The sequence below is a fragment of the Desmodus rotundus genome, chromosome 2 (genome assembly GCF_022682495.2).
Source record: "Desmodus rotundus isolate HL8 chromosome 2, HLdesRot8A.1, whole genome shotgun sequence".
Classification (NCBI taxonomy): Eukaryota; Metazoa; Chordata; class Mammalia; order Chiroptera; family Phyllostomidae; genus Desmodus; species Desmodus rotundus.
In genome coordinates this window covers 50,256,623-50,280,188 of record NC_071388.1, presented here as the reverse complement: position 1 = coordinate 50,280,188, position 23,566 = coordinate 50,256,623, and the positions used below count along the sequence as shown (strand labels likewise).

General features: G+C 40.4%; 2 protein-coding genes across 7 annotated transcripts in view; one reads left to right on the top strand and one right to left on the bottom strand.

Annotated features, from left to right (window-relative positions):
* ATP13A5 (ATPase 13A5) overlaps positions 1 to 11,256 on the top strand; it is a 99,070-nt gene extending 87,814 nt beyond the window's left edge. For 2 of the 4 annotated variants that reach the window (XM_053918214.1, XM_024556342.3), the window contains 6 exons: positions 1,053 to 1,227; positions 3,435 to 3,637; positions 6,201 to 6,289; positions 7,799 to 7,879; positions 9,318 to 9,535; positions 10,101 to 11,015. In XM_053918214.1, coding sequence (XP_053774189.1) covers positions 1,053 to 1,227; positions 3,435 to 3,637; positions 6,201 to 6,289; positions 7,799 to 7,879; positions 9,318 to 9,535; positions 10,101 to 10,311 — 977 coding nt within the window. In that variant the 3' untranslated portion in view covers positions 10,312 to 11,015. The other 2 variants (XM_024556343.3, XM_071220592.1) reach the window with 2 other exon arrangements.
* Positions 1 to 23,139, bottom strand: part of PLAAT1 (phospholipase A and acyltransferase 1) — a 41,676-nt gene extending 18,537 nt beyond the window's left edge. Inside the window, exons 1-3 of one of the 3 annotated variants that reach the window (XM_053918217.2) lie at positions 22,998 to 23,139; positions 19,209 to 19,477; positions 12,796 to 13,407 (exon numbers count right to left, since the gene is read on the bottom strand). In XM_053918217.2, the coding sequence (XP_053774192.1) occupies positions 13,306 to 13,407; positions 19,209 to 19,477; positions 22,998 to 23,136 (510 nt within the window). In that variant the 5' untranslated portion in view covers positions 23,137 to 23,139 and the 3' untranslated portion in view covers positions 12,796 to 13,305. Of the gene's footprint in view, positions 1 to 12,795; positions 13,408 to 17,366; positions 18,035 to 19,208; positions 19,478 to 22,997 lie in introns of those variants that run through there. The other 2 variants (XM_053918219.2, XM_053918218.2) reach the window with 2 other exon arrangements.
* Positions 23,140 to 23,566: the final 427 nt, after the last annotated feature.

Sequence of the window (23,566 nt, the reverse complement as noted above, 5' to 3'; positions counted from 1 at the left end):
GACATCCCAACCTTTCATTTTATATTAATACATAAGAAAGTGAAGGACTGGCGAGTTTAACATGATTACCCCAGAACACACATTGAGCAAACTGAAAAACTGCTTTAGAGTTTTCTCATCCCAGACTGGACACCCAGTCCCTGCCGCCCTGCCCGTGTTCATGAACGCACACCTAACCACCACACCTTATTTTCTCCCTCACGTCAAGGAAACCAGTGGTGAGTTATGAAATGGGACACGTTGATGGTTATGAAGGCAAGAACTGAAACATGACTGTGATAGAAACCTTTAAATGTGATGTTTCTCATTTCTGACCTTCCCATACTTCTTTCCTGCTCTGCCCTAAGAAGTACATTCCATTTTCATTAGCTTGTGAATGCATGGTTTCCGAGAAAAATGAAGATACTATATTTTAATATTTTCATCTGGAAGCAAGATTTATTTTAATGACCTCTTTTTCCTAACCAAGACTAATGTGCTCTAGGCATTCTCCATTTACACACATTTCCGGGAGGGAACAGAACACACCTCTAGCATCTACCGTGGTACACAGAAGTGCTCAGAGAGCATTTGCTAAATGAAGAGTAGAGTGAGTGCTTTTAAAATAATTTTTTCCCAGCATCTGAAGATGAGTCTAGCTAGATGCTTTCTTACTCTACTCTCCTCATCTTAACTCTTCACTTTTCCATCATCACTGAGAGGTAGTAGTGATGCTCATCCATGTGGAAGGCCATCTTCTTCTCTTACATACCATTCCTGGTCAGTGTGATTGTCGAGAAAAATATTTGCATCATGCAACATGGTAAATAAATGTATTAATTAGAGACATTGGCATACATTACTTTTCATTTCTGAAGGTAAAACCAAAGGCTGGAGAAAGCAAAGCTTGACAGCCTCAAATCTGCAACTGGACAATGTGCTTTCCTAGATGTAAATTCTCGATTCATGTGTGTTCAGTCTGAGCCCTAAGGCAAGACTCTAAACAACACACAGCTCAATCTTTCTTTCTCAACAATGAAATTGCAACAGGGAAAAATGCATTTGTCTTTCAGTGAGTTCAACTCATGCCTACCCAAAGCTGGCTCCGTACCGACCAGCAGGACAGCTCCTCTCTCCGCCTTTGCTGCTCTCAGTCTTGCTGAATATCTGTTTCACCTGCATTGTGCAGATCTGCGCATTTCTCTATGTGAAGCAGCAGCCCTGGTACTGTGAGGTCTACAGATACAGGTAATGTTCCGCATTGCAAAACACCATTGCTAAGTAGAACACAGAGCACAGCTAATGGGTGGAGTCCTGGGGTGAGTCATACAGAAGGGAAAGGAAAAGATTTTTACATTGGCTGTTGAGGTATAGATCTGACAGCTGGTTGACTGAAATGTATTAATTCCCTGATGGTTTGGATATAACATATAGACTGAGGTGGGAACACATTTCTCGTAGAGGGCCAGACAGTGAATAATTTGGGCTTTGTGGACCAGATGGTCTCTGTTGCAACTACTCCACGCTGCTGTTGGAGGGAAAAGCAGCCACAGCTAATACGCAGACAAGTGGATGCGACCGCACTCCACAAAACCTCACTTACAAAGACGGTTGGTGAATTGGATTTGGTCTGTGGGCTGAAATCAGCCGGCCCTGGATATGTAGGAGATTTGCTTAAATTAGTTTGGGTTTTTCAAATGAATGTTAAAATTAAGATATTAGTTGATGATATCATTGTTCTGACTGAACACTAGACACAGGGCAAGTGTCTTTACCTCCCTGAACTTAAATTTATTTAACTGTAGATTAAGGGTTAGATGACGGGAACTCTGCCATAGAGGTTTAAAATTATTTTTTTCTGACAAAGCCTGCCTGACCTCCAAAAGGAAAGGCAGGAAAAGAGCTGCTTTGTTTGTTTGTTTGTTTTTGAAGCTGGGCTGGTAGGCATCAAAGCTCCAGGACAGTGTAAGGCAGTGTAAAAACTATCAAATGACGTTTACGACTGCCACTTAGACCCAAAAGACATATTACTTGAAATATATGTCATTTTTGTTTCAAAACCAGATTTCCCCCAAGTTGGAGTGCGCACAGTCAGAGAAGTAAAGATCTGATTAAATCTAGGAGACAACAGGGTACAGCCAGAAAGATGATAGATGGGTAGGCCTGCCTCTGTCACTAACTAGCTAGGTCACATTGGTCCTCAACTTTCTTATCTCAATGTAAGTATATTGGATTAGATACCTTTTAGTATTAAACTATACTATTTATCCCTTTTTGCAAGAATGCTTTGTTAACTATTGATTGTTTCATTAATCTGTTAAGCAAACATTAACTGAACATCTCCTATACACAAAGCACATTTTGAAGCCCAAGGAAGCCAAGCATAATAAGACTTAAGTCTTTCATTTGAGGTCACCCTTGGAAAATAAAATTTATTTATAAACCGTTGTAATAGTAATAAAAAGTTTCAAGCTGAATAAGAAAGCTGATGGAGACTGATTTATGCGTTTGATATTGGAAAAAAATAAATGTTTTAAACAGATCAATCAGAGCTGGGAAAACTCTTAAATATTTTCTCTGAGCAAATGTTATGTGGCATCACTGTGACGGGTGCTAAGGATTTGTTGTAAATCTGCGTAAAACAAAGTAAACAAATAAATAAATAAAACCAAAAGAAAAATTCTACATGCAAGGAACTCTCATCCCAGGCATGGAAAATAAAAACATATGAATGAATACTTGCAAAATAATGAGCTAAATGCAGCAATAAGAGGGAAGAACGGGGCACCGATTCTGCTGGCCAGCAGACGTAAAGACCTTTAAGATAGAGTGATGTTGGAAGGAACAGAGGTGGGCGGACGGTGATATTTGGGGAACAGGGAACATTCCTATAGGTTTGGAATATAACGAGTGTGGAAGGACTAGCAGAAGATAAGGCTGGAGAGGATCATTGAGATGAGAGTCTGAAGGTCTTCTGGGCCTGACTAAGAAGTTTGAACTTAATTTATTAGCAAAATAACGCCACAGACACTCATAAGCAGGGGAGTGTCGTGCTCAGTTCCTCAGGTAGAGCCTTTGCTTGTATGAGGAGAGTGGCTTAGAGTGGGCGGATTCAAATGAGGAAGCAAGTTGTGAGGCTTGCATTAGTACGTGAAAGAGAAAACACACACACACTTCATTTACTCTGAATTGAAAGGCCTTCCATAGAAAATCCTTATTCGAGTTGTTTCAAAACAGATCACTTGTTCTAAATGGAATGCTGGGCAGAGAACAGTCTTGACTTCCTCTGAATTTTATGTATGCTCGGCCATTGCAAAAGGTTTTTGTCATGGTAGTTATGGGCTGGAACAGTTTGAAAGCTGAGGCTCTGTGGTAGTGGGAAACTAATTTTTTTTTCCACTTGCTGGATCAAAGTCAAATAAAAAGTCCCATACATGCTGGTAATTCTTTTGTAGTAAGTGCTTTCTGGACAACCAAAGTGATTTCTCAACAAACATGAGTTTGGAAAGGAACTGGACTGGAAATGCAACTGTGGTCCCTGGTTCCGTTTTAAGTTTCGAGAGTACCACACTGTGGCCCATCACCACCATCAACTGTATCACAGTAGCATTTGTCTTTTCGAAGGGAAAGCCATTTCGAAAACCCATCTACACAAACTGTAAGTATATGAAGTTTACATTTTATTAAAAATGTTTTTTCCACTCCCTGCCCCAGAGTTGCAACTCACTGATGAAGTGATTGGCGGAGAGAGAAACAATTGCACTGATCTGAAATTGACAACTAAATGGCAACTTTCACAGGTGGTAGAGCCCATGGCAGAAACCTGCTCATTTGCAGATAAACACAAGCACTTTTGAATCTCATGAGTCCCACCCTCTTGTGAGTCAACAAGAAGAGTTTTTAGCACCCACATATAAGTCAAGATATTTTGGAAAAGGCTTTCCCACCAATTCAAGTACAACTTGACCTTGTAATAACTTTATAAGATCGAGCAATTTACTTTAATCACTCTGTACATCTCTTTAATCACCAGTGAGGATGAATATATTTTCATGTTATTAGCCGTTTCTTTCTCTCTGAATTTTATTTACATTTTTATTCATTTTTTCTATTGGATTGCTGTTATATTTCTTATTTACTAGTATGAGCTCTTTACTCCTTCGTGATTTTTTCCATTGCCTTTATGTACAACTTTTTCTCCTTGTGACATCAGATTATTGTGCATTTAGCTTTTTAAATTTCTTTTAATGTTTTTTGAAATCCAATATTAATTTGGGGTATACTTTGGAGATCAAACTAGTTTATCCAACTAGTCCCTAGTTTTCCCAGCAGATTTTATTATTTGATATTCCTTTTGGTTACTAATTCCTCAACTGAGTGTAATACAGTCATTATCATACCTATATTCATATATATTTATGGTTTTCTCATATATATAATTTATATTATGTAAGTTTTCATATTATGTTTATTATGTTATATACTATATATTAATTTGTATGTAATTAATTTTTTTCTATACTATCTTTTCTGTTTCACCAATATGCTAGTCTATTATTGATCTAGCAGTCCACTTTAAAAATTATAGTTTTATAATAAGTTTTAAAGAGTAGTAAGGTTAGTGTGTCCTCATTACTCTCCATTTTTTAAAAAGTTCTTACTTTTCTTTCTTATTCATTCTTCTAGACAAACTCTAGAAAACATTGTCAAGCTTTTAAACAATCCCCTTTGCAAAAAATGTATTTGTTTATACACTTTAGTCTTCACATTTAAGAACATGCCATGTCTCTCCATTTCTTCATGCTTTCTTTTATGTTTCGTAGTAAATATTTGTCATTTATTACACTGTAGATCCTGCACGTGTATTTAAGAAACTAATCCTATGTTTTCATATTTGTTCATATTGTGAATGATTTTTCCCATTATATTTTCTGATTACCATTAACACATGTGGAAGGTATAGTGTTGTTTAACATTTATTTCTATCCAGAACTCTTTCTTGAATTTTGCTATTAATCCTTGATGTTTGAGTGTTCTAAAAGATAATTATTTTCATCTGCAAATAATAATTTTCTCTTCCCTTTCCCATAGCTAAAATGTTTGTTTATAGTTTATTTACATTTTCTTAGTGTACAGTCCAGAATTTCCGGGACAATGTTAAATAATAGTGGTAACAGCACATAGCTCTACTCTTTAATAGAAAGGCTTCTAGTAGTTTTCACTTGTAAAGATAATTTCAAATATTGGTTCATCATGCAAAGAAAATACTCTCCTATTACTAATAAATTAAAAGTGTGTTTTAAAATCCAGATTGGGAGATGTATTTCATCACATGCCTTCCCATTACCTATTGAAATGATTCTGCTTTTTTTCTCCTCTGACCTATTGCTAGAATATGTTATATGAATAAACTTATTAAATCATCTTCATGTTTTCAGCAAGCCCTACTCATTTATGGTGACACCTAAGTGAAGATAATGCAAAGATTATGATAGACACCATATGAAACAAAAATTTGTAAGGGAGGACTGGGGAGTCTTTAAAAATAAAATATTTGAATTGGGCTTTTTTTGGAAAAACTGGAACTTGCCAAGAGAGGAGGACTGTCATCTACACAGAGTATTCTGTGGGCAGAGGGCCAGGAGCTGGAAAGGGCTGGGCCTTTGCGGAAGCAGAGGTGTGTGATTTAACTTTCCTATGCACATAAGGAAGAGCAATGAGGGATCAGTGTAGAAAGGCTGATTGAAACCATGTTGTGGAAAGCCTTCGATGTCAATCATCTAAAGAAAGACCCGTGGATTTATTCTGTAGACAGTGAAGAAGAATGAGGTAGGACCTAGAGGACTGTTTGTCCATGCATGCACGACTCCATGTATACATGGTGCTAAAGCCTCAGGGCCCCTCTGGTGACCGTTTGCGTGGGCTGGTCACCGCAGGATGTCCCGGCCTCCCAGGACTCCTCGGTTGAGGTAGCTCCTTTATGGAGGTTACTGTAATGCCTTTATTAGCATCTCTCTACACTTAGCCTTCCAAGGAAAAGCTTTAAGATATCACCTTTCTCTTGTAAGCATGAGAACAGATTTTAAAGCATATGAGGATACATCAAAATGTCTGAAGACATACCCAGTATTTGCCCAACAGAGATAATGGATTCTGCGATGTGTGCCAAAATATGCGAAACATTCCTTTGCATCTAAAAATAATGTTTGCTGTTTCTTCAGATATGTTCTCATTTCTGCTGATATCTGCCTTGGGCCTCACAGTTTTCATTCTGTTTTCTGATTTTCAAGATATATACCAAGGAATGGAGGTAAGTGGTAATTCAGTTGCACATCTGTTACAACTCACATGTGCAATGGGACCATATTTACATTGTAATTTGAAATTCTGTTCCTACCATAGTCTCTCTGACCACTGAATACTATTTCCATGAGGCTATTTCCATGTACTAGAAAAGCAAATAACATAGCTAGATCTCACACACGCTAGGCTCTGATTGTTTTTGTATTATTAGTATTATCAATTTGGTGCATTTATCCTATACACACCTGAAATATTATGTTTGGATACCTTATTCTTCTATGTTAAACTAGTATAATACATTTTATGTATTGATATTATAATTAATTCTTCAAGTTAAATTTTAAAATATATAGTAGAAATCCATCATAATGTAGTTGTGAGGAGTAAGGCAAAATAGCATTGTGGGCCAGTTGTCTTTCTGTCTGACAGACATTGGCTGTGGAGAGGTTTATTTCAGTGGACGACGCTTGATACATGCACGGTACAGTGGGTTAATATTAAATTCATTAAGAGGTTAGTGAACTTGTCTTTGGACCCAGCATTGTGGGAGATATAAAAAAGGGTTGACCCTTGACTTCCACTGTGACCTGCCCTACTGAGCCCCTCAGACAACCCTCACACCCCCCGTGCTCTATTTCACAACCCAGGAGAGGCTGTCTGCACCAGGGGGGGAATAACAAACTGTTACATTGAAATAACTCATTTCAGAATAGAGATGAGAATTAAAAGTGAGCATTTAGACAGAGTGGAGGATCTATGGTTTTAGTCGGAAAGGCAGCTCCGCCCTTTACACAGTCATCCATAGTCTACCCTGTAGGGCCAGAAATGGGGCTGTGTAGCTTTTGCGTGTGTGTGTTTGTTGTGGATGCAGCCATGGGAAGTTGTCGCTCTCACACTCATTAATAAGTATAGACGGTGGTCAATATGCAACATATACTCCTTAATACTTAAAGGAAGGTGGTTCGGGTGGGTTTGGCTTTCATCAGGCCATTGGATTTAGGGCTGGGAAGATTTGTTCAGGAAAAGTTTCCTTTGTTTCAATTAAAATAAACGTGAACTTTTGTCCCCCTTTATGTTTACTCATAGGTTAATTTTACTGAAAGAATGAATTTCAATTAGGTTTTGCTTTGGGAGAATTAGAGTAATAATATTATTAGATGAATGATTTAAACTTATACCCACTTCCCCCTAAGAAGATAAAAATGGAGAGAGACAAACAGGCTCCAAAGTGTCCCGTCTCACGCCCGCCATGCAAGGCACAGTTGCTCCATGTCTATCACCAGCCAAGGGAGGGAGCGCAGGACAAGAGACAGTCAGTCTCCTTTGAATTCTGGCTCTGCCTTATGTCTGTTGGCTTTGAGCCCTTGGGCAAGGTACTGACCTACTCACCTGCAAAGTGGTGAAAATAATGCCTACCCTCCAAGACCAGAGTTGTTACAACTGTATGAATTAAATAATATGATTTTTCAAAGTGTAAGGTAGGGAAAGCATAACAGTAGTATTTCCTTCTTCACAGTTCATTCCAACCATAACATCGTGGAGGGTATCAATTTTGGTGGCAGTCCTCATCCAATTCTGTGTGGCCTTCTTTGTGGAGGTAAAGTGATTTCTGTATGGTTCCTACTCTTCTTCTGCAGAGCTAAACAAATAAAGGGTCTCATTTTCCACAGCTGCTCATTTTTTAGGGCACTTTTGTCCCCAACAGTGATAGTTATTAAGGGTTTATATAAACGTGTACATGTACCCTTTGGGAGAAATTCCTTGGAGAATGATTTAAAATTCTTTGAAGGCTGCACAGACATGCTCTCAGTGTCTGTAGCACAGAAAGCAAAACATCAAATTAACTCTCACTTTGCCTCACACAAAAGCACGGTATTGTACTTTTCTGGCGTTCTCACTACTGTCTTAGAGACGAGACCAGGTGACCTTCCAGCTCTGAAATTCAGCGAGACCATTTCAAGTGAAGGACTGTCTTCAGAAGGGCTCCCTTAATTGTGAGAGGCAGGAAGCCATTGCTCCATCCAGTCCATTCTTACCCTTCAGGGTCTTCTCCCTTCATTTCTCTTCTACTTAGAGTGCTACATTTCTTTACCTATCCAGTGAAAGCTTCAGGTACTATTTTTTTAAAGGATAGTTTTCTAAAAAAATAAAAGATTCATGTATTATAAGTCTGTTGAGCAAGGTGATCAACCAAATTTAAAAAATATATATATACACACAAATATTCCATTGAAAACAGTCAGTAAAACTGAGGTATTTTATTTTTGAGACTATATTTTTAATAAAACCCAAATAAGAGAAAAAACTTGCATGTATGAAGGTACCATAGTATTACCAACAGTGGTAAAATATTAGACTCAGGTGTTCAAAAGTAAAGATGCTGTTTCTTTAAAGAGTTGTACAGCAATTTCAAGAAATGTTATACAATCATTGAAAGGACTATTAAGAAGACTGTAGCTACAAATTGTATATGAAAGTCTAGGATAACAAGTGGGAAGCAAAATTTGACCAATTCTATTATACATGTGTAAAAAGTGTGTGCACGTGAACATAGAAAAAAGAGAGCCTGCAAAATGGAAATCAAGACCCATTTCATTGCTAGAGTTCATCTATTCATTCAACAAACCTTTTTCTGGCACTTTCTATGTGGCATGTGGCAGGTAGCCGTGATTTTTTCTCTTTTCTGCAGTTTGAGTACATTGAGTACTCGAACTAATTATCATTTCAGTCTGGCAGTAACATAATTCTAAGTGGATCATCAGCCAGGATTTAGCTAGGAGTCTGTGGAAATGACAGGCTGTATGTATACTTTCAGCAGATTTCTGTGAACACAAGTACGCTCTTGCTTCTCAAGGGAAAGAGGGGAGCTGCTAGGCTTCGTGGGGGCTGAAGGGAGGAGAAGTTCCCCCAGCAGCAGCAGCAGCAGCGGCAATAAGCACATCTCAGGGGAGGGCCTGGGGGAGCAGCATGTGGTGGTAGCAACCAGGCAGCAGGGGAAGTGGATGACGGTTTGTTTTTCCCACCTGATTTTCCAGGATGCCATCCTTCAAAATCGAAAGCTCTGGCTATTGATCCAAAAAAAATTTGGATTCTATTCGAAAAGTCAATATAAGAACTGGCAAAAGCAGCTGGCAGAAGACCCTACGTGGCCTCCCACAAACAGGACGGATTATTCAGGCGATGGCAAAAATGGATTCTACATCAACCGAGGCTATGAGACCTCCGAAGAGATTCCAAAGGGAAAGCTCGACTGGTGAGGCCAAGACGCAGAACAGCATTTTTGGAGCAGACTGTAACAGAATTATTGCTGTACATGTTTCACAGCACCCCTTTCCCTCCCAGAAACTAAAGCACTGTGGAGAGGTGATGATATTTTACCCTTTCCTTTTCTCTCCCCAGCTGAGGACTCAAAGCACATTTTGCAGTGTATTGAGCTTTGCAACAAAGGACCTTAAATACACCGATCTTCTACGATTGAGGGAAAAACACATTACCTGGATTATCATTTTTCCATAAATTTATTCACATTACATAGCATTATCCTGATTAAAATGTACGCCTTGCCACAGCAGTGCAACTAATAGTATGAACAGCAATAAAAGGAAAATTGAAGAAGAATTTTGGCATTGAAAGTTTCACAGATATACTTTTTATTTTCACCCACAGAAATAAAAGAATTGGAAAAAACACCCTTTTCTTAGTAAATGCCACAAATTTACTCAACTCTATATTCACTTGTGAAGAATGTTCATGTACATGTTTTTTCAAGGTCACTAAATTCCTTTTTTTTTTTTTTTTTGGCTCCCTTCGTTCATCAGTAAGAAGGAAACAAGAACTGACATTGACTTCAGAAAATCCAGCTCTCCCAGTGGTGAGCTGGAGCTGTGTGGGAGTGGGGAGCGACGGAGGCTTCTGCCGGCCGCACACAGCTTGGCTTGGGCACCGCGGTGGGCATCGACGCAGACTCCACCGAAGACGGCATCTCCCAAAGCTCATTGGTTTGGGGCCAAGGAGCTAGGTTCAGAGTAGGTCACAAAGGTAATAAAATTATTGAACTGCACTTTTAACATAAAGAAGTACAGCACCTTTATTTACTCTTTATTACTGACAGGTGAAATACTGAAGTTTGTTTGTTTTACTCTAAAAGTTGGCCCACACTCTGCATTGATTATCTTTAAAAATGATCCTAGGTGTGGGGCCCATGATATCTGTATCTAAAGTGTGACAATGATTAGGCTACTAAACAATCCTAACTTTCATTCCATCTTTTCATTATCTAAATCAATTATTAGATGCACATTAACAACCACAAGAGAAGGTTACACCCTTTATAAACATGTTATAGACACTATTACCTTTATATACATCAACCCCATTGTGACCAACCGTGACAGGGCAGTCATTCCTAGTGAACATTTTATATTATCTACTAGGTTTTACTTAGAACAATGAATCTAAATTTGCTAACTTAACAGACCTTCAACAGTTCATAGGCAATTATGTAACCAGTCCCATTCTGTGTCAGTTACGTGCCTAACACTGTGATGTATGGATTCAGCGATGCACTTTGTTACACAAACCAGCAGCAGAAATGCAAATTTCTATAAAAACGAACCCTCTATATCTATATTTTATTTGCTTTTTAACCTTTGGTGCACAGTTCTTGGAGAATGATAATTGTCAAAATGTGTCTAATTCAGTAGCTACCAATAAAGGATAAAAAGGTAAAAAGATATTTAGTTTATGGTTAAGTAATGTTATGTCAACACATAAATATGATAACTCGGGTTCTATGAGCAACATGTCATGTCTGTGTTAGTAATCTGACCTTTTTTTTTTTTTTTTTTTTTTTTTTTTAGTAATCTGACCTTTAAAGCAAGAAGATTCAATTGATACACTATGGCATTTAGATAGCATTAAAATGTTTTTAAAACTCCTGATTTAATAAATGTACACCTTTTTCTTTTGCCCCAATTTTTCCAACAACCTACTTGGTATCTGATAAGTGAAAATCTTTATTTCACACGTCTTTGTGGATGTGGAACTGATAAAGTTGAACTCTATGCTAACTTTGCTAAAAGCATGCTCAGAGGAAGGCTTACTAGTCTTGGGCAAAGGCCCGACAGAGGACAGAGGCACCGGGAGCGAGGCCACACACCAATGATGGCCTCTGGGAAGAGCAGACTTTCCACCCTGAGCTGCCCGTCCACAGGAGTGGCCATTGTTAGAGGAACACTGGTGACCAGCTTTGTGAGCTTACCTTTAAGGCTGAAAATTATTGGAGTCTTGAACAGGTTGTGAAAAATTAATCCATGAATTTCACTTAAAAGTGCATCGTGCCGTTGTCTAGCACAGCGAGGACTGCCGTCTGGAGTGGAGGAGTCCAGAGTTCTTTAGAAAGATCTGACTTGAGAATTCTCAGAAGGTCTGACCTCAAACCTGCCCCTCCCCCATGTGCTGATGCTGTGATTCCTCTGTAGTCACCTTTATTCAAAGGTACACACACCTCGGGAAAGGTAACACCTTAAACTGCCACCAATCTCACCCTACTTTGACGATTTTAGCAAAGTGCTCATTTTCTTTTCAAACTATTGCTGGAGAGCAGGACATAAAAGAAACAGGAAACTAAATCCAAGATAAAAATGAAGAGGCATTATCAGGTCATGGTGTCTGGTAGGAGACACCCATACCTCCCCAGAGGTCCAGGGGACGGAGAGAGAGTTCGGGGTTATCTGGAGGCAGAGCTGGCGCCAGGAGAAAGGGAAGCGCTAAGTCCGGGAACAAGGAAGAGAGAGATAAGGTCTCTGCTGGCACTGACTGCAGTACGTGGCCCCTCTGTTACCCTTAATCTTAACCCTGCAATTACACTGTGGAGTATTTCTGGCCCTGGGGTGAAATCGGAATCAGTTCAACAGGTCCACGTCTTTCCTCGAGTCTTCTGTTCAGTCCCTTTATCTACCATATTCCCCGTTCCTTCATTGCACACCCCCCTCAATATTTACTTGAACATTTCTTTTATGTCATGCTTACGCTTTTAATGAAGTCACAGGAAGTGCGTCACTGGCTGCTAGTGTGTTTGCAGGGTACTGTCACATACTGTCTGATAAAAGCTTAGGGTTTAGAGACTGCGGTCATTTCCCCCACCTGCTGTCGACAAGAATTCCACTGGAACGGCACTAAGAAGCAGTTTGTTTCACTCAACACATAGTCAACACACACACCTCTCCTAGACTGCCAGTAAAAGCCTGAAAAGGTAACATGGGGTCTGATTTTCTAAAAATGGCACCTGAAACCTACTTTAATGATCTCTTTCTAAGGTTAAAACCTTTGAAATACTTCAAACGCCAAAGGAAACAATGCGGGTACAAGTAACAGTCCGTTCTTGCTTGTCAGGGGCTTTTCTGATAAATGAGTGGTTTCTGAGAAAATCACTGGATCTGAAACGCCAGAGCCAAGAGCCCCTTTCCCCACCCAGCGGCCCCCCCCCCCGCCCCACTGCCCATGGGCACAGGAGCAAGGAGGTGGGTGTCTACCCTCAAACAGCTTGTTAAGCAAACTTCTTCAAACTGCCTAACCAAATGCTGAATTTCCCAATTTCTTTTCTGACCAGGAGTATGAATTTAGATGTCAACCCTAACCACTTGGAGTTCTTATCTTTTTTTTCAAAATCACATATAATCTGCTCTTCTTCCCTCTGGCAAATACAAAATAGCTACCCTCAGGGAAAAGGAAAATAATATTTATAGGAGAAGATAAAATGTAATGTGATTTTGTGAAGATCCTCTGCTGGCTCACTCTAAAGGCTACTGCTTCTTGTTCAAGCTGCCACAGAAAATCTACGCCAGCAGGGAGCAAAATTTCCTTGGCTCAGTGATAATATCACTAAGCAATTTATTAAAGAACTTGCCATCCATGGTTGGGGTTTGAAACAATAATGATACATTGAAAATAAGTATTCCTCCCAGGTTTTCTTTTTCCCCTCCTCACAAATTCCTTCAGTTCCAATATCTCTTCAGTAAATTGTTAATAGTATTTCGCTTTCTGTCTCTTTGAGAACAAGCCCAGGAATGAGAAGGCACTGGCAGCAGCTGTCACAAACCCAATGGTGCTTATTGCTCTGTTGGCCTGTAAAGAAACAAGCAAACAAGAAACACATTGTATCCTAAAGGCATCTCAGCCTCCTAAACCCACGATTTAGTTTGTTCCTTAAACTGAGGACCCATGTTACTGTACAACAAATACATTTAAAATTCAATGTAAAATTTAAACTTTGCATGAAGATGAAATAAATTTATAATTTTTATCATGACGACAAAGATATAGATAAATACACACGGGTAGATATATGTGTGTATATACATACCCCTCATATTTTTACAGTCCCTGACCATTAATAAACTCTCTCTCACAGTCCCTACTAATCATCATAGTATCCCTGCACGGCAGGATTTCTCCTGTTTTGCAAAAGTTGAAGCGTTAAAGGCGATTTGTGCGAGGTCGTGAGGCTGGAATGTTTAGCAATTGGTTGAGTCTTGAACCACGGTTTCACCCTCTACACCGCACCCCCCCCCCACAACACACACACAGGTGTGGTTGCATCCATACCAGGGTGAACACTGTGTGTGTGTGAATGTGTGTGTTTTCCCTGACGCAAGAATGTCTGTTAGCAAATAATTCAGGGATGTGATCTGAGCTAAATACGTGTAAGCTCTTATTGGGTAGATACAATCTGAATTCTGAGAAACTTGAAAAGAAGTCAATACTGATGTTAATTATCATGTCAAAAATTAATTTCTCATGTAGACAAATGAAAATAAACCACTCTCAAGCTCAATTGTCCATAAAAGAGTTCAGACATTTATAGCTCTAAGGGTATTAATCATCATCGTGATGAGACATCTAATGAATATTCACGGTTTTCACGGTACTCGACTAATATTGCCTTCCCTCTTCATGGGCTGGAGTGTATTTTATGACCTGGCACTTCAGTATCAGGTGTTCTGAAAACAGTTGTTCTCTGGAATCTGAGTATCAGGCTCTCAAACAAAGCAAAACATTTTCCACAAATGACCCTGGAGACGGGCCCAAATGCTGGGAAACCTGGCCCAGCCCACAACCGGGCATGTCCTCTCTCTAACCCCAGGCCTCCCCCACCGAGCCTGCCACCCCCACAGCACTGCTGCAGGCTGCCCCCTAACTGAAGCTTCCCTGTTGGGAGCGGGCAGAAGGAGCCACAGCCAGGAAAGAAGGGCAATGACAGGAGTGTTCACTCCAGGCCACCATCCCGTGGTCTGCAGGGTCAAGGCCCAGGGCTGGAACTCCCTGCTCTGCCACCATCCCCAGTTGCCAGGGAGAATGGCACTGGGGAACAGCCCACAATTCCTATTTTAGTTTACAACTGCAATTGTATTTATTTGTCTGGTTGGTTGGTTGTCGTACTTGTAACGTTGAATTGGTCACTAAGTTGTTTCCCAGGAGAGTCAGATTCACGGCAGCGTAGAGTGACCCGCATAGCACACAGGGTGCAGAAAGGCGCAGGCAGGTACAAGACACAGGCCACAATTCCAAAGACAGGCAGAATCAATGGTCACTCGGGGATCAAAGGTTGTAAGTCAGGCCCGACCTTCACGCAATTCCAGGCAGATACTGAGCTGCCCTGAAAGCGCGACACAGGGAAGTGTGGCGGCAACTGACAAGACAGGAAGGGCAGCTGGAGTCTTCCAACAGAGGTGTCAAATGGCAGCAGGATCCAGCCCTGGACAAACTCAGGGCCTGTGGGTGGGTGGAGGGGGTGGGGGTGGCACCCCGCTAGATGCAGACCTAATACACTGGGTATTTTTCAGCCACTTAGAAACACAAAGTGTGAGAGAAATCCCATAAGCCTAAGAGGCCAGGGAATGAGACAGGCAACCTGATCCTAAACCCGAGAGTGCACAGTCCAGATGCAATAATAATAAAGCCACTTCTGGCAGTGCGTGCATTTTCTCACATCCCAAACACTTATTTCAAGTTGCATTCTAGATGGTAAAACCCCGTGCAATTTGAACAATCCCTTGGAGTTATATGTAATGGGATCTGACCTGCAAGATTCTAACATCCAGGCCTGTTCTCAGTGAATCAGCATGAACAAAGCCTTTCCTGTCTGGCTTACTTAGGATTATAGAAATCACCAAATCCACCTGGCTGTGGGACACAATAAAGGCTCCGCTCTGAGGATCTGTATGTGCGCGATGAAACATTAGCTGAGTCTGAGCGCTGTGTGCAGATACAGTGAAGCTGGGTCACAGATGACTATGGAGTTTACCCAGCAGCCTCTTCCCGCTCCACACCCCCCCCCCCCCCCCCCGGAGACTCGGGCTGCAGGGCGAGGCAGTGCAGCGCAGTCAGGGTGGGCTGTGTGTCGCCTCACCCAGGCTTGTTCAAGGGTCCTGCCATCTTCCACAAATATAGACACATTTCAACAACTTGTTCAGGCACAACAGTGAGAAATGTTGATTTTGGAAAATTAAAAAAAAATACAGAAAACACAAGTCACAGGCCGGGAGAAAAAACTTGCAAAAGACACATCTGATAAAGATTGTTATCCAAAATATGCAAAGAACTCTGAAAACTCAACAATAAGAAAACAAGCAAGCAACCTGATTAAAAATGGGCGAAAGATCTCCAATGACACATCACCAAATAGGATATGCAATGGCCAATAAGCATATGAAAAGATGCTCAGCATCACAAGTATTTGGGCAATTGCAAATTAAGAGGAGAAACCAACGTGCACCTATTAGAATGGCTAAATTCCAAAACACTGACACCACCAAATACTGGTGAGAATGTGGAGCAACAGGAACTCTCATTCACTGATGACGGGCAGGCAAAATGGGCCAGCCAGTTTGGGAGGCAATGTGGTGGTTTCTTACAAAACTGAATATACTCATACCAGACAATCCAGCAATCACACTCCTTAGTGTTTACCCAGAGGAGCTGAAAACTTCCATTCACACAAAAACCTGCACAAATGTTGACAGCAACTTTTCTCCTCATTGCCAAACCTTGGAAGCAGCCAAAATGTCCGCCAGGAGGTGAATATACATCCAGACAATGGAGTATCATTCAGTGATAAAAAGAAATGCACTAGCAAGCCATGGAAAGACAGGAAGGGTTTTGAACGCGTATTTCTTAGTATAAGAAATGACATTCTGGAAAAGGTAAGACTGTGGCAACAGTAAGCAGGTCAGTGGTTACCAGAAGTTCAAGGGGAAGGAGGGGTGAACTGACCTAGAGCACCGAGGATGTTTAGGACAGTGAAAACAACTCTGTGTGACACAGTAATGACACGTCTGCCAAACCGCACAACGTACAACAGAAAAAGGGAACCCTAATGTAAACTACTTTTATGGGAGGAAAAACATCTTCTCTACCCACCTTAGGTTCCCACATGAGACTCTTATTGCATGAGTAATAATAGTCAGGTTAACAAGAAAAAAAGCACAGAAATGTATTAACATACACATCTCAGGGAAGAGTAACTCAAAGAGGTGGCTTAGAATTCGGGCCGATACAGCATTTTCAACAAAGAGCAGGGGGCTGTAGAGAAATGACAGGACAAAGGAAAGCGGTTTTAGGCTTCCAAGGACAGCAAACTGCAGGGAAGTAAGTGTATGGGAAACTAATGGCAGAGGGAGCCTAGTCAGTCAAGTTTGTCATTCTCGCTCTGGTGCCCTCTCCGAGCTGCTAAGTGTCTTACCTTAACCCCAGCTGCCCCCAGTGATTAAGTTTTGTCCCTCCTGGTAGAGAGAGGAGGGACACCTGTGAAAATGCATGTCTTGCTTTCAGGCAAATAGGGGGCAAGGAGCTTTTTGTGTCTCTCTCAATGTCTTCATCTCGAAATAATCTTCATGTCAAAGTGCTGTGTTCTGGGCTAACACATTCTGGTTTCCTTCACTATGGACTTTAAGTGATAATGATGCACCAATGTCATTGATCTTTGGTGACAAACATACTGCACAGATGAGGGGCGCAGATGGTGGGGAAGGCTACACACGCGTGCTGGGGAGGGAGATACAGGAACTCTATACGTGAAGCTCGGTTTTGCTGTGAACCTGAAACTACTCTAAAAAATAATGTTTATTAAATTTTTAAAAATATAGAAAAGCACAAAGAAGAAAAAGAGAGAGCCACAATACTACCTTTCTCATTTTTAAAAATGCATTCACAGTTCTTTTGTACTTGGAGGAAATAGATAGCCATTTCCCAAGAGGACTGTTCTAAGCTCAAGACCCCTAAGCCTTAAGGGGACCCCAAAAACTAATCTATGACTAGCTATTACTAGCAGTAATACTATTAATTATTGACAGTAATACAAATAATAATTAAAGTGCTATATTTCCTGTTAGATCAGCAGAGGTTTTTATTAAAGAGTGCCAACAGAGATCTATAAAGTCCCTAAAATAGTGCCATTAAGAATAATATCCAGGGTTTATTAGGATGGATAATATGTAATACAGAATGCTAAGGGATTTCAAATACCTCCCGTAATTTACAAAACAACTTCAGTTTATAAACTAGGAAACTGATAGACAATGTGCCCAAAGTCACCCAGCTAGTAAGTGGGGAAGATGGAGTTCTACCGCAGGCCAGCCGAGTTCCAAAGCTTAGGTGGGTGCTTAGGGCTCTCGCTGCACCCTCTCCGTCCGAACCTGCTAGGGAACCGTTCTGCTAGCTGCCGAGGGGTGATGCATTTTTATTGGTCTTGATTCTGGGTATGACAGGTGAAGAGATGATGGACTAAGTGAGAGTCCAAGCAAGAAGATGACGCCAATTCCTTTTCATTTAGATGTCTTTTTAAAGAATGGCTCATTGAGTGCAGTGGAGTTTTACCATTTAACAACAGAGGAAAATGGACTCAATTTCTAGCTGTACCACTGGTTTCCAAAGCACATGTGAGCAGAACTTTGTGTGTATGTATTCTGTGTTCTGGCCCAGAAGCAATTTATTGTTCCATGTGGGTAGTACATTCATTATGTTAATACATTTCCTAATAAAAATTAATTTCCAACTAAATCATTTCCTAATGAAAGCAAATGTATCCTTTTATTATGTTTCATCTCCCATTTTCATAAGCTCCCATGAGAAGAATCTTAACCTCATTCCTTAGAATAGATGTTTACAGAACTGATCCACCATTTCAAGATACTGGAAGCCTTTATATGTTCATTTTCTTACACCACTTTAAAAATCTTTAGGTTAAAATATCAATGATGGAACTGAATTGGTGGGATGGCAGGTAGAGAAAAAGCAATTGGCTCCAGCATGCTTTCAGTCACCAATCTGCCACACTACAAAACAGCGGAGGTAAATGACCAAGTTGCAAGCTACTTTAAAGATAAGGTCAATTACTCCATTAAAAATAATCCAAAATCTCAATGAATCAACTTAAAGGCACAAAATTTCTTTGAAACCAGCATTGTAAGTTGATAGAAAATATTTACAAACCCATCAAAATATGTCATCACTTGGCCTCTTCCAGCTAATGAAAAAGAATGTTAGAATTACCTTTGGCAAATGAACTCCCACGCAAAAAGGTCCAGCGCATTCTTTTCAGTATCTAAGGTTACTTATTTAAGACTGCTGTATGGTGGGATTATGAGGGGAAGAAATGAAGGACAGAAGACAACAGACTAACAGAAAGCTATGGTCTAGATTCTGCTTCAAGTCCCTTCTACTCCAACTTTATGATATTAATGCTCTATCCTCAGTTTGGCCATTAACTTGCCGCATGACCTTGAACAACTCAATGCCCTTCTTTGTCTTTCAGCGTTCTCTTATTTTCTTGTTCTTGTCATTTTGTGTGAGGCCTGGGAACCTTCTCACAGTCAATATTCTTCCCCCAATGTAAGGAACTCCTCATGTATCTCTTAAAGAAAACTCACCTGCTCCGAAACTCCTTCTCCGTAGCGAAGCAAAGTCACAAAATGCTCACAGTTGTTGACCAGCACGTCATATTCCACCTCTTGTCCAATGACAAACTCTGACCGTTGCATGACTTCTTCCGTGGGGAGAGGGGAGTATGCGTCATCATATTTATTGTTTATTCTATATGTGTCATTTCCCACAACATCCTTCAAAAGCTGCATCTTCACCAGGGCCTTCCTACTGAAGACAGACTTGGCACTTGTAAACGATGCAGGAATGCCATCCTCTGTAAGGAGAATTCTGGTTAGCAAGCTACGGTGGCCCAGCCCAGGGAACTCCACACCGTCTAAAGACTGGAAGTGCTGGGATAACTAAAGCCAGCTCTGTTCCAAATTTATCAAGCCAGAAATCACTTCATCTTACCAGCTTAAGATTCGGTAATCTTAAGCACTCACTGTAATTTAACAATACACTTATTCACTACCATAGGAGTGAGAAGCAAGAAAACTTTGGAAAATTTAAATCTCCCCAAGAGCAAATTGGGTGAGAAAACTGTACCCGCTTTTGAGTGAAAAGTTCTCTCTCAATTGGTATGATTACTAGAGATCTTGGTGTATGTTTCTAGCACAGTACAGATAGGACCATTATCCACACTTTCTATGAAGCAGTCTTTTTCAGCATGTGAGCCCTTTCCAACGAACACTGTTGGGCTTTAGCAGTAGTGCACTACGATTAGCAGGGCTGTCCTAGCGTCTAAGCTGCATTCCTTACCCTCGCCTCCACTTCTTACACTTATTCTTTCAACTAGGCTTCCATCTGGGTCCCATTTGCAATCTGCACAATACCTCACTCCTCTGAGGGGTCAGCTGGGGTCAGACGGAGTCACTGCTTTTGTCTTGCCAGTTTCTTTGGCAGAGAAACGTGGTCCTGAACCTGAACCTACCCTAACATGCACTGTTGGCTACACGTGGCCTCATGCTGTGGCTGACCCACCTGTTGGAAGGCTCCAGGCCCCGTCACTCTGTCTTCGCTGCCGCTATGGGTAAGCATTGGCCTAGACTGCCAGGGACCTCTGAGACTCTGGCCTGCCACAGTTGGCGTCTGAAGCTGGACAGACAATTCCTATGTGTCAGCTCCAACTCCAGGCCCCAGTCCCTCTCCGTCTGTCCAAGACTGCCACTGCTCCACTGAATCACGAGAGGAAAGGTCTCTGCACACCTAGTGTTTGGACACTTTTCCTTTCGGTAATGACCGAAAGCAAACCTTCTTTCCCACCCCTCTTTTTCTCTATCTGCCAAGGTCCTATTCATTGGAGCAGCATTTCCAAAGCTCACACATTGAAAGTTCTTACACATTACAAGTTCTTTGATCACATATATCCTAGTTAGAATTACTAAACTTTTCTTTTTTACTACTCTGATGTAATCAATTTGCAGATGAGGAGATTGAAGCTTGGGGAGGTAAACTGACTTGCAAAATACCACGTCAGTAGTTAACAGCAGAAACAGGAATTAAATTTCAGTCTACAGAATCATAGCTCAGTGACTGGACCACATTAATATGAAACTGAAACATGAAAATAAGGAAACAGTGCCAAAATCTCGCATTATTTTCCAGATATGCAAGTTGCAGGGAAAATGCAGAGAATTGCTAAGCGTTAATCACTAGGCCCTACAGAAACTACCAGCTCTGTATCATAAATGTCATTTTATCTGTTATTTCCATCTTCAGTATTCTAGAACAAGAACAAACTATCTCAGAATATTGCTAAAGCAGCTTCATTAAAAGTTCTCAAGATAGTAAGACTTAGGCCTATAAACACTTCTCCTTAAAGGTACAGTGAGGGGAAAAAAATACTCCAGGCTATTTATTTGTATATATTTTTCTTAATAAATTGTGCTTGTTTCTAAACATTTAGAAAGTACAGAAAAATATAGCATAAACACATAAGTATAAATCATCCAGCATCCTGCCACCCAGAAATAACTATTATTATTTTAATGTACTTCTATTATTTCTTCTATTAACACACATATAGGTGCATTTGTGTGTGTGTATATTCTTTTTTATTTTATTTTTTGGCAAACTGGGTTTTATTACATGTTGCATTTAATCTGGAATTTTCAAATAAATATCACACAAGGATCATCACTTATGCAATTTAACACGTCCAGAAACGTGACTTTTAGTGGCTATTGATTTTGTCTATCTAGTGCCTCATCCCATCACTGCCTCTCTTTCCCGGAAAAGACTCTCTCTAAGCCAGTGAGTGTCCCATTCTCCTGGGCACAGTGATGGTTCAGCATTGGGTATGGTGCCCAGACTGGAGGAATTAGAGTTTCTAACTGCAACATGCGAGGATTTGCTATCTCCTCTGTTGAGTCACGGGACTAGAAGACTAAGGGCCTAATGATGCCAAGGGTCATCAGTTCAGCTTCTCAGAGAGATGGAGCCTGGGAGAATGAGGACGACAGATAGAAAAAAGTACAGATGTGAGACAGAGGGTCTTGACAGTGTTCAAACTTCTCAGTAGAGGCACCCCTGAGGCCAGCACCATCTGTCCCTTTTTTGTAGTTTTCCTTAGTGAAACAATTAGTGATCTTTTTGTTTAAGCTCATTTGAGTTGATTACTGTTACTTGCAGCTGAAGAATCTTGCTAAACACAGATGTGTAATATTTTGTGGTTAAATAATAATTTGTTTAGCGATTCCCCTATTGAATATTAAGCCATTATCTGGTTTTTAAATCATTATAAATGAGATAGATGTGAACACCCTTATACAGGAATGTCAGTCAACATCCCTTAGGCAGTTCCCAAGAACAGATTTGTAGAAGTCCAATGGCAGGCTTGGAGCTTGTCAGCTCTTTCAACACTCTTAACACATATTATTAAATTGTTTTTGTGAACCATTTTATCAACTTATATTTATATCAACAATATCTTTGTATTCATCTCATTATACCCTTATCAACAATGATTGCTACAATTTTTTAGCCTTTGCTAATGTGACAGGCATAAAATCTGTTGTTTTATTTGACAATTCTTAGATGACAAAAAGGTTAACACAGGTATTGGCTTTTGCTTTGTTCTCCTACACACCATTCCGTACCTGTTTACCTGTTTGATTTTTGAGGGTTTTGGGGGTTTACTGTCCACTTGGCCCGAGAAACTCTCTCCCCAAATGTCATCTGTCTGGTTTGCTCATCTCAAGTTGTTTCTCAGATGTGACTTCCTTATGAGATTTTCCCAACCACCTCATTTAAAAATACAGAACCTCCTAGCACTTCCTATCCTGCTTTCCTGATTTATTTTCTCCTTTCTCCTTATCTTTGTTCTAACATTGTTCTCTGTGTTCTCTCTCTCTCTCTACCACCCTCCACCCTGAAGTAGAATGTAAGCTCCGCCACACAGGGAGAGGTTTACGTGCCCCCAGCGTGCAGAAAAGCATTTGGCACATACACAGTAACCTATAAATCAGTGTTGAATGAATGGAAATAACCAGTTTGTGTGGTATATGAAGACGCTGACTACTGTCACATTTGTGGCGATTACTGTTCCCAGCTGATTCTTTACTTTTTAATGGTGCTTTCTTTTTTAAACCAGAAGTTTTACATTCTTGCGTTAATTGGCATTTGTGATGTCTTCAATGTCACTTTGGTCTTAAAATGTTCTTCCCTAAACTTAGATCGGCTATAATTATCTACTTTCTCGTCTTATTTTGTTTAATTCTGTGATTTTGTGCATGATTCTTTCTTGTAATAAGAAAACTACGAAGCTCCCAGGGGCTGCTGGAAACAAGCCTCACCTAGAGGTGCTATGTTGATGACATAGCCATCACCCAAGTACAGGGCCCAGTGCTGATAGCCAGGACGGAACACTTCAATCAAGTCCCCTGGGCGGGGGTTGCCAGGATACTTCAAACTGAAGCAATCATTAAACGCCATCTGTAATGACAGACATAAAGGAGATCTAGCTGATGCCACTTGCCAAAAGAAAATCAGTTACAACTTCCAAACAAGCAAAGGGAGACAGAATTTATTAGGATTACAGTCCTAATTAAAGACATAGACTCATGCCCTTGACTGTTTGTTTGAGTGATTCCAACACAGAATTACATGTGCACAAGAGAACAAGTGGAGAAGGACTTTGTCTGCTATTGCTTAATTTTCTGTAGCAATGCTTCTCTCATTCTGATTAGTCTCAGGGCCCCTTTATTATAACAAGCATTTTATAATTATCTCTTTAAATCCAGAAATTCACCGATAATATTACTTACCTATAGACAAAACTTCAAAAATATTAATATGATGCCCTATTTGGAATAGAAAAGGGAAGGACATTTATGTGACTGTTTTACCATGTAAATAACTACAC